The 12,313-nt window shown below is 33.5% G+C and overlaps 1 protein-coding gene across 1 annotated transcript; it reads right to left on the reverse strand.

The window, feature by feature from the left end:
- Positions 1-955: 955 nt before the first annotated feature.
- Positions 956-1,899, reverse strand: LOC140972294 (uncharacterized). The gene is made up of 2 exons (XM_073434742.1): positions 1,665-1,899; positions 956-1,578 (listed from the first exon to the last, which is right to left on the reverse strand). Exons 1-2 carry the CDS (start codon positions 1,797-1,799, stop codon positions 1,087-1,089), a joined length of 627 nt encoding a protein of 208 aa, XP_073290843.1. The 5' UTR covers positions 1,800-1,899; the 3' UTR covers positions 956-1,086.
- Positions 1,900-12,313: the final 10,414 nt, after the last annotated feature.

A 12,313-nucleotide genomic window follows, 5' to 3' on the forward strand; every position in this document is an offset into this window, starting at 1 on the left:
TTATTTTTTATATAATATTTAATTTAATAATTTTTATATTTATTTTTTTATTGTTTGAAGAAATTTAATAAATATTTATATTTTACTCGAAATAATTAAAATTTGAAAAAATATAATTATAAATTATATTATGATATTTAGATGAAGTATGGATATTCAATTTTTTAACGGATATGAAGATAATGATGTAAGTGAATATCCGATGATGAAGAATATAATAAACGAATATCGAGATGAAATATGTGAATGAAATTATATCCAAAATTATTAACGTATGTTAAAATTAGCTACTAAATAATCTTTTACGATGATGATCTTATATAATTTTTTAAAAAATAACATATTATATTATATCTTTACAGTACACGTGTGTTTTTACTCGCTTGTATTAGAACTAGTACCTCATCCATACCTAATTGGAATTTATGCCCCCCAATAAATTAAATATAATATAATTACATAAAGACTCTTAACTACTGCCACGTTCGACTTTTATCCACTTATTATTATATTTAAATATATAAGAAAAAATTATACTTTACCATGTAATTTACATACATAATACTATTTCTTATGTTGAATAATTTATGGTTTTAGTCAATTTAATTCACATTTTTTTAAAAAAAAATTCTGAAAAAGCCAAAATTAAACTGAAATTGAAAGAAAAATATAAATGATACAAAGGAATATATACCTAAAATCATAAATTGACCAAATGAATACAAATTACATGATAACATATGATTTAAACCTAATATAAAGTGCAGTGTACTATAGAATAAGTAAACAAAACAGAAACCAAATGTCGAGTTACTATCAATTTTGAGTGATTTGCATGCAACATTACTCAAAATTTTAATTTATACCATTTTCAAGAAACTCTAATTTGAGAAATTTGAACTTTAAAAAATAGACCACTTGCTAGAAATAGCACTCGAGAAGACAAGAGATTACCTGATTATGAAATTTAATTAATAATTATGTTAATAAACATTACACCAACCCAAAGATAAATTATTACGACAGTGTTGAATGTTGCATGAAGTATAAAACCCAAATAACGTAAGTGTTATCCAACTCCGCCGCTTAACGCCTAGACTGCGCTTCATCCGCCTTCCCCGTCACCGTATCTTTGATATTCTCCGCCGTCTGCTTCGCCTTGTCTCCTAAACTCCGTGCTGCGTCCGCCACGCCATCCACCACATTCTCGGTGTTCTCCTTCGCTCCATGAGCAGTGCCCTTGGTCTTATCAGAAACCGTCCCGGCCGCTTCCTTCGTCTTGTCCATCACCGTTCCCGCAGCTCCTTTCCCACTTTTCTCGGCGTCGTGTGCGTAGTCCTTTGTTTTGTCGGCCACATCTCCGGCGGAGTTCTGACTTTTTCCCTTTATCTCATCAGCTTTATTTGAGGCGCCGCCGAATGCCTCCTTCGCGTTCCCCTGCAAGTCGTGCAGTGAATCGGTCGCCCTGTCTCCAGCTTCGCCCACCTTGCCCGACACACTTTCGGCGGCGTTGTTAGCCTTATTCTTCCATCCCTGGACATTCTCTTCGGCTCGGCTCCCGTCGGTTGCATGCGGAACCTTTCATCACCCAAAAATACTAATCAGAAACAGAAAAAAAAACCCACAACGCACAGAAATAAACCCATAATTCTTACGATTCTTACCTTAAGAGCAGGATATCTGGGAGTAATAAAGCCAACCCTGGATACTTTAGGACGAACAGGAACGGAGGGGTAATTTTTAGACAAAGAACTTGAGATATTAAGGACTGATGTGTTAGCTGCAAACATGGCTGCCATTTTTCTACGATGAATAAAAGAACTTTTGAACGTTTAACCAAACCTTGTCTTGAATATCTGTAATTTCTTACGATTGGATGAAGAACAAAGAAGGGGGGAGCACCATTTTTATAGGATTTGGCTTCGAAAGAAACTACTGGAGAAAGGAGAGGTGGCAGCCCAGAAGATATACAGCTATGGTCTCGAGTTACACGTGTAGGATGGTGCATGGGCTAAACATGACCTCGATCTTAGAAATTTATCTTTGCTCGTTCAAAAAAAAAAAAAGAAATTTTTCTTTGGAATTTTCGGGAGCTGTCCTAAATTTTTATTATTAAAGTTAAACATGTAGTCGACAATTTTGGGTAAAAAAGCATCTTTTTTTTATATTTGAAATATAATGTATAATTTGGTTTTGAAAGCCAAATTTCTTTACGATTTTCATATCGAGAAAATCAAGCTATTCGTCCTCTGATTTGGTTTGTTTAGGTTCACACAATCAAAATGTAGTTTTTTTTTTTTGATAAGTTGAGTTTTTCAACTGTCGTCAGTTATAGTTATTATTAATGTTAAATCAAATATTAGTGACATGTCTGATCGGATAAATCAGCACAAAACAATGATGTTCCGTAGGTTATTATTGACTTAGAATCAAAAACGTTAACGACATATCCCAGCTCTATGTCATCAGCATCCGACTAAATAGAATTAAATTAAATAAAATTAAATTCCTAGTTTGTATGATTTTGATTAATAAATGACAAAGATTTTACGTTATTTCAAATTTTCTATAATTCATGCATGCTTACACAAGATTAGATCACGTGTAGAATGATCTAGGACGACTTTATTAAGTCCACCACTTGTACAACTTCGAGGCCCAATCTTATCCACTGGTAATCCTATACGATTTAATTTAGCGATTCAAGAATATTAATTTATCCAATATTCCATGGATAAAGGTTTCAGCAATTTATTTACGTAAAAAGGGAAAGAAAAAAAAACTTTCAGCCATTTAGATTTATGGGCACAATCTGAAGGCCATCATGCACTCACACGGGCAGTGATCGACACGAAAATTGTGTTTTTTGGTCTGTTATGTTTCAAATCGAGACTCGAATTCGAGTATGATCAAAATATTCAGACATATTCGCAAGCTACTCAAAAATAAAATCTTGAAATATATTTTCTTTATATATAATTATATTAATAAAATATTAAAAATAATGAGTGAGTTGCGAACTATCAAGCAAAATTGTATGGGCTCATGTTCGGCTTGAAAAAAGTTTGAATATTTTTCAGTTTGGTTGTATTTGATAATTTCGAATACAAATCAAATATTTTTCGAGTCAACTCAAAAAACTCACAATCGGCTCGATTCGTTCACACATTTTTTATATTTACTGATGAAAAGCAGCAATGACACATGAACACAAGGCCCGAGCAAGTTGAGATATCTCTTAATAGCTAGGCTGCTCACCAATCATGTAAAGGCGTTGAGAGTGCAATGCACTGATAAATACATTTCATGATGGACATTTTGAGAGCAATTATATTTCAAATAAACTACAACAATATCAAGATATTAATCTATGCAATAGCATTTTGCATACAAATAAAATAGTACAAAAATCTTAATTATCATTGATTCGGGAAAAAAAATGTTTATATAGAAATGATCTAAATCTCGTAATTATTATTTGGCTTGTTGATCATTTACTCTTAAGACCCGTATTTCATAAGAGCTCGGGCGGGCTTAGACCAACCTAACTCCTACCCTTTACTTAATGGGTTAGACCCATTAACCTTATGCTTTTTTTTATTTTTTAATAAAAAAAAAAACCTTAAGATTTTTTTAATTAAAATTTTGTAGCTTCAACCCAATATTATTTAATTCTTTTAACCCTTATTTTATTTTCAAATAATTTCATTTGCCTCGATTTACATGGACTTTAATTTCTTATTTTAAATCATTGCGCTTATTTTAAGTTTTCTCTTTTTTTATTAGAATATATATGATAATGTAAATATAATTAAACATAATTTGTTTAATACATGATAACTTTTATCATTGAATTTTTAACTTAAAAATAGTTCTTTATTAAATATCATTTTTAGTTTGTTTCAAGTATCGCATTGTTAAATTTGGATGTGGAAAATTGATAGAACAAATCATAATTTATATTTAGTTTAGCCCCTACATCAAAATTTCTGGCTACGTCTCTGCTTACATCTCTAATTCGTGAGCTCAATCTAAATACCAAAGATGAAATAAGATCAAGGCCCTAATTGATCGATGGCAAGACAAAATTATATGAAGCCAATTCATCTCCGACCTAATTAACAATAATTGGCACAAATTTGAAGATACATGTTATGTTCGTGCATAGATTATGTCCAATCGTGCATTCGACGAGAATTTTTGTCAAACTCGAAGCAGAAAACTTTAAAAGGATGAATTTGGTACACCAAAAATTCTTATTCATGCAAAAAAATTTGTCCATGTCGGTAGGGTTTCATTTTGAGTGATGTTTCATTGCATTTTCAGTCAGTCATATAAGATACCAATATTTTATTTTGTGAATTTACATATACATCGTACGTGTGACTATTAAAAGTAAGTTTGCACGTATTTTTTTGTGTGTGTGTGTGTACACGCGTGTGTGTGAAATAATCTAAAATAGACAAGGTTTTTAGTTTTAGACATGCTAGCACATCTTGCCTTGGTCTTTCCGAACTTGATTGAATGGACATCGTATCATAACCTTATCCTACAACTGTAAGAAGTGATTAAGCCACAACCAAACCAAACCAAACTAAACCAACCAAACCAAACCAAACTTTTAAAGAAAAGTCACGGAAAAAGATTGGATAATATATTTTCATATCTTTGGTGGGACTCGTGCATAAGGGATTTGGATGGAAGGATTAATAAGCTACGTAGCAGGATTTCATATCAATGTTTTGAAATCCGTGGATTTCAAATGAATAGGTCGAAGGATGAGTTTGAAATTGAGAATAAAAAATATACTTTAGCAACTCAAAAGATTACAAATCATTTCATTCTATTTTTGAGTGTATTTGAGATATAGATTTGAAATCAAATCCCCTCCAATCGTTCTATCCAAATATAAACCAAGTGAATTTGAAATCGTATCACTGTTTAATTAGGTCATACAATTTCAATAATAATCGATATGAATTTCAAATACAATAAAGAAGAGTGTAATTGATATTCATTATTTATCAATTTTTTACTCAAATCAAATCCCTTGATCTAAATCAAATCTATTGATCCAAGGATAACCACAAGAAAGCAATCACAACTAAAGTTTAAAATTAAAACCTACTGACACACCAATTTCAAAGTCATTTTCCAAACAAAATTGGTACACTGTTTTCTCTATATAAAACAACTGAGTGCTTTCCGGCAGCTCTGCTCTATTTTCTCATGGAAGGATTTCCAAAAAAAATTTTTCCCTTCAAATCATTAACCATAAAAATATTAATGTACTAGTACATTAAAAAGTTACTACATTTAAATAAAATAACTGACACCTTTGTCTCCTACGCCTAAATCATTAAAAGTTTCATTAATGCTCATAAATTCGAGACAAAAAACAAATGAAAAATCGTACTTATTGCTTGAGAAACTCGAATGGACTACGTGGTGCTTCAATTAACTGAATAATTCATTCTACATTATAAGTAGTTTAGTACTTGTGAGAATAATTCATAGATTTTTATTTGTGAGATAAGTTAATATTGTCCATATTTATAATAACAAATAATATTTTTTTGGCATAAAAGCAATAAATTTTTATAATGACTCAAATAAGATATTCATCTCACAAAATTGACTAGTGAGATTGTTCCACAAAAGTTTTTGATCAGTAGGCACTACAACAAAAACGCCAAACAACAACGCACATACGACAACGGTATTACACTAAAACCGTTGTCGTATGCTTTTTAACAACGGTTTTAGTGAAAACCATTGTCGTATGTGCGTTTTTTTAAGCCTAAAAACCGTTGTCTTTGAGCGTTTTTTGGGGGTCAAAAAACCGTTGTCCATGACCGTGTTTTTAGGGTCAAAGACAACGGTTTATAGAATCGTTTTCTAAGCGCGTTTTTTTGGACAATCGACAACGGTTTTTTAAAATCGTTGTCGATTAGCGTGTTTTTTGGCATACAACAACGATTTTTTTAAACTGTTGCTATATGTTAGTAAAACCGTCGCTAATTTGAAATTTGAAAATAACGGGTTTCGGTTTGAGAACAACCCTCGCTAAATATAGCGACGGTTCAAGAAAAACCGTCGTCATTTTTAAATTAGCGACGCTTTAGAAGTTTTCCGTCGCTAATAGCAACGGTTGTCTCTTAACCGTCGCTAATAGCGACAGTTTTTGCTTAACCGACGCTAATTGCGACGGATTAAAAAAAGCGACGGTATATGTTTAACCGTCGCCAATAGCGACGGTCGGCGACGGTTTAACAAAAAACCGTCGCACATTGTCTATAAATATCTCCATTCTTGGTCCATTTTATTTCACACAACTTCACAACACTTAAATTTTTTCTCTCTTATACGCTTTTCTTTTCGATTTAGGGTAAAATTTTTAACTTCAATTTTTGATAAATTTTTAAGTGTTAGTTAAGATCATGAATATTGTATGCATAGTCAGATTTTAAGTTTTTTTTTATGATTTATTAAATTATTAAAAGTAATTTTTTTTATTTTACTGTAAAATTTAGCGACGGACATCATAGAAGACCGTCGCTAAATTAGCGACGGACTTTAAGAAACACTGTCGCTAATTTTAACGACGGTTTGTTGTTCACCGTCGCTAATTTTAGCGGTTTTTGAAAAACCGTCGCGAATAGTAGCAACGACAACGGGACATATTTTCAACACCATCAATTAAAACAGTTGCAAATTACCTACGACAACGGATTTGCCTTTTTTGTTTTGTTGTAGTGAGGTTAAAATATTGTTTGTTTTTAGTGATGGTAAAATATAGTTTTGGATGTCATTAAATTGTGATTTACTTTGTAAATGCATGAAATGAAGGCATATATTTTAGTCTTTGACATAAAGTTTTGGGCAAAATAAAGAAATTGGTCCTGTGATTTGATTTAATTTTGATTTTGGTTATGAACAAATTTCAGTCTTTTATCCAAATTGTCAAAAAATAAAGATTTGAAAACCCTTAAAAAAATATATCCGCTACCTCCTCTTTTTGATAAATAGGACTAACTAACTTTCGTGTTAACATATGTTATTTTCTTAAAAAATTACATTTATAAAATTATTTGTTTATCTTTATCTATATATATCATTAAATTTTTAGATATGGTCCATAATAAAAAAAAAGGCAAAAATTTATGTGAGACGGTTTCACGTGTCGTATTTTGTGAGACGGATCTCTTATTTGGGTCATCCATGAAAAAGTAATACCTTTTATGCTAAAAGTATCTCTTATTTGGGTCATCCATGAAAAAATATTACTTTTTATGCTAAGAGTATTATTTTTATTGTGAATATCGGTAGGGTTGACCCGTCTCACAAATAAAGATTCGTGAGACCGTCTCATAAGAGACTTATTCATAAAAAAAAGTGTATGCAAAAATCAATGATAATTATTTCAATCACCGGAGCACAGATATTTAATAAAGCGTTAGACTTTAGCGTTTTATGACATTGTTTAAGATTAAAACTTTTTTAGGAAAAGAAATAGGAGAAACAAGTAAGCAAACATAGTTACTGAAAGTTTTTTTTAGAAACTACAAGAGTAATAATATATAAAATAATCATAACAATGATCCTTACTAAAGATGGCAATGGGACGGAGCGGGTTTGCCATCCCCGTCCTTATACCCGTCCCGATATCCGTTTTTCCAGGTTCGGGGTCGCTGGGATCAAATTCTCATCCCCGCCCTCATCCATGTTTAAAATATTAATGAGGTGGAGATGGATGGCCGAATCCTCACTTATTATTATTTATTATTATTTCTGATAATATTAATATCAATATTAGTATTAATAATAATATTAATATATTACTAATAATTAAGAATATTATTTCGGAGCGGGTTCGAGGATGAAGATAGTATATCTATTCCGTCCCGAACTATTCCATGGATTTTAAAAAATCTCTGAATCCAAATTCGAAAAAATCGAGGATTTCCGTCCTCGTTTTGGGTTTCCCCACGGAGCCATGAACTCATGAAGAAAATTGTCGTCCCTAATCCTTACTTCACAACACATTTAGATTCTTGTGGTAAGCTTAACACATAAAACTTATCTTTAGCTCAATTTATAAAGAGGTAGTAGAGAAAGTTATAAAGTTGTTGGTGAAGTTGGTTGTGTGATCGGGTTTTGGCATGCCTCCGATAAGGTCTGATCAATTGACATCTTTGTTATATAACTAAAGTGTTCCGGTTTCGCCGGACTGATTTTTGGAAATGACAAGTATGACATTTTTTTTTTATCGGACTTCAGGTTGCTAAAAAGCAAGGGTTGGTGACGCTAGTCCAATTCTCAAGTAATCGACTTATCATTATGTAAGATCCGATCGACACGTCATTTCAAAATTTCAAATATAGATTGTGTCGATCCATTTCAAATTATATCTACTCATAACATATTATTAATTTTATTTTTCAGAAAAATCAAGAACAGTTCAATTGGCAAATCCACCTCCATTATTATGAGAAACCGTGTTCCTATATATCAATATCAACAATGATTAAAAAAAATAATTGGACTGATAAAAAACATACGCACAAAAAAAAAAAAATTATACAAATCTCTAAAAAACAAGTGAAATTAGCATATAATGGAATTTTTTTTTAACATCTATTAATTACATGATTATTCAAGAAAGTTCCCAATTTTAGTTTTATGTTATCATTCGACCAACAATTTTAGTAGCATAAATATTGTAATTTGCTAAATTCGGATGGGAAATTTATTGGGTATGTCTCTTGTGAGACGGTCTCATGAATCTTTATCTGTGAGATGGGTCAATCCTACCGATATTCACAATAAAAAGTAATACTCTTAGCATTTTATGCTAATATTTTTCATGGATGACCTAAAATTTTTCATGGATGACCTAAATAAGGGATCCGTCTCACAAAATACGATCCGTGAGACCATCTCACACAAGTTTTTGTCAAATTTATGATATTCATTCATTCTCAACTGAAATGATTATTTTTCCCATTTGGTATTATATTTGCGTATAAGTAATCAAAATATCACACCTCATAATGTAAGGAAAAAAACAAAAGTTATCAATCTAAAACGGTTTCGTATAAATCTTCTAACTAGGCGTGCGTATAAATGGGCATAGGATTCTATACAATTCCAACCATATACACATATATAATAGATCTATTGTGAGATTGTTTATGAATTTTTATTCATGAAACAGATCAATTCTGTTCATATTTAAAATAATAAAAATTAATTTTGACACAAAAAGTAATAATTTTTCATGGGTGATCCAAATAAAAGATCTGTNGAGATAAAAAGAAAAATCATAAATTAAGATTAAAGATTAGTAGTAATCCATATTTGATAAAGACTACTAATTGCAATCTTGCCAGCAAATTAACATTATTATGCAGCGACGAAGGATGTAGAATCTCGCCCTTTGCTCTTTCACCAAACGGCTGCATCTCCGCCACAATGGTTTCAACGTCTCTTCTTTTTCCTCCATTTTTTCTTTCTTCATGGATATTATCATTGGCCCCGATGGCGGTTGCGTTGATGGTACTAGACTGACGGAAGTCAGCGGTTTAGCTCAAGGTGGTGTGGCGTCGACGACGGGTGTGGCGCCGACGATTGCGTCGGAAGTGGCGGAGACTTGGTGAATCTATCTAGTGGTGGATAGCAGTGATGTTGATGCCCATTAAGGTGGTGGGATTTTGGAAGTTCTATATATATAGACTTGGGGACTTAAGATCTATTATTCAAGTTAGTGGGTTCCACTAAATTTAATAGATTGAATTTGTCCCTAAATATTCAATTTTTTTAATTATGTTATTATTCATTTTGGAGTTTTTTTTATTAAAGTTTTGTTTAATTGGTGTGATTTAATAAGTCTAAGATTAAAAATTAAATTAATGCCACGGAAAGATGCTCCAGCATTTTTTTTATTATATGTTATATTTTTTATAGTGTATAAAATGAAGAATAAGGTTAACTAAAATTAATCTCATATTATAATTTTTCTTAATTTGAATTTACCAATGAAATTTTATCGAGAAAATTTTTTAGATTTTTTTTTAAAAATTTAGATAATTTTTTCCACGGCTTTGTATTGATTTAACTTATTTAATATACATACAAACTAATTTGATTAGATTATGTGAATAATAATTTTGTATGTATTTTAATACGTATGGAATTATTTTAAATAATTCTTTTTTTAAATTTACTTTTTCAATCAAGTTGATCGAGTGTGTATTGGGTAAACTTTTGTAGATTTTCAGAAAATGTTTTCTTTTTCTTTTTCAAATTAAGTGTTATAATATTTTTAAGAAATAATTCTTAATCCACAATTCTTGAGAAAGTGTTGGTATACTCTTGCACATGCGTTAAAGCCTTTCAAATAAGCCATAATAAGCATGTAGAATATAGAACAAAATAGTTCCCTTTTTTTTTTGAAAAAAAAAATAATATTTTCAATAAATTGAAATTGATTCTTTCATTTCAATTTTTTTTTAAAAAAATACTTTCTTTAAAAAAACATAAATAATGAAATTCAAATATTGAAGTCGCACGATACAATATAAGTTGAATGAATAGTAATAATTTTTATTTTTATTTTTATTTTTAAAAAATCGATGTCAATATATAAAGCTGTGGTCGGCGTAACCAGGACAGCACATTATCATATATTAACATACTATAAAAAAATATATTCCAAATACTTGATAAAATTTGAGTTTAGTGTACAATACAATAATTGTCTCTATTGGATAAAACATTCGAAATATGATGCTTGAACTGTTGTATAATTTAAAATATTTGAGTTGCACAGTTACCACAAACTATAACTTTTTTGTTTAAAGTGACATGCGATCGATCCTACAATTAGTATTAGAGCCAATATCTCGGGTTCAATTATCATTTATTGCAAGAAGTGCAATGATTAAGAGGGATATTGACAGATTGTTGAGTGCAACGATTGTTCATTCTGAATAGAGCAATCAAATTATGATGTTTGGGTAGCTATTTGATTTAAAATATTTGAGTTGCACCGTAAACACCAACTATAACTTTTAGTAAAGAGACATACACTCTGATACTCACGGGAAATTTCGTGTCCGATCCCAACGAGCGTCACTAGTTCAGACGTGGGCTTTAAGATCACCCTGAGCCTGAAATCAAGAATAAGACCGTTAGAAGGGGGCCAGGAGGGTGTCCTGGCGTAGCCCCTCCGACGCTCAAGTCAGAGACTGAGGATATATGGGGGGAGCAGCTAAGGGCGCTGCTGAAAACAATATAGTGAATAAATCAAATGAACACCCAAACCTGATATTTATAGGAGAATACCTGGGCCCTTGATGGGTCTGTCTTCCATTTGGGCTTGGGATGGGCCAGGGGTAGTGGGCTCATCCATGGGGTATCACCAGTCTCCCCCTCCCGAGTCGAACTGAATCGCAGGTTCAAAGTTCGATTAATTGTGTTGTCCTTGGTTTATCGGCGATGAGGACGTACCGCATTAGAAAAATTTATTTTGTTTGCGTTAACGAACGATGTTTACCACTGCGAAGATTTGGAAACAAATTAAATCATATCGCAATCTTGTTCTGAAGGGAAATGTATCAAATCAAATCGCAATCTTGTTCTGAAGGGAAAGATATCAAATCAAATCGCAATCTTGTTCTGAAAGGAAAGATTTGGTCTCGGCTCTCCCTATAAATAGCAGTCATCTCCTTTTTTCAATTTCACTTCTCCCCTACACAAATTCCTCTACGATCTACGACGCAATTCCCCTTCGTTCACACATCCTCCCACCCACAACCATCCACCGCCTCGCCGAGAGCTGCCTGCGCCCCACCGTACACGCACGTCCCAGCCCCTCGCCGTGCGCTCCTCTCTCGCCGCCTGCCGTACGCTCGCCCCTCGCCCAGCTGCACAGCCGCGTACGCCCATACACCCGCCCAGCTCGCCCCGACGCCCTAGCGCATCGCCTCGCCCCAGCGCGCCTGCTCACCCTCGCCAGCCCGTCGAGCGCGCCTCGCCCCAGCGCGCCTGTCCTCACGCTCACCCTGTCACCTCGTCGCTCGCCGCGCGCCCAGCCGCACGCCTGCCACGCTCACCGCGCGCGCCTCGCCCCAGTACCTCTCGCCTGCCGAGCGCTCAGCACCTCTTGCTCGTCCAAGCCCCTGCTCGCCCGCGCGCCGCACGCTCGCCCCAGCGCGAGCTCGCCCAAGCCCCTGCTCGCCCGCGCGCCGCACGCTCGCCCCATCGCGAGCTCGCCCCAGCCCCTGCTCGCCCGCGTGTCACCTCGCCGCTC

This window comes from Primulina huaijiensis, chromosome 3, assembly GCF_012295235.1.
Source record: "Primulina huaijiensis isolate GDHJ02 chromosome 3, ASM1229523v2, whole genome shotgun sequence".
Lineage (NCBI taxonomy): Eukaryota > Viridiplantae > Streptophyta > Magnoliopsida > Lamiales > Gesneriaceae > Primulina > Primulina huaijiensis.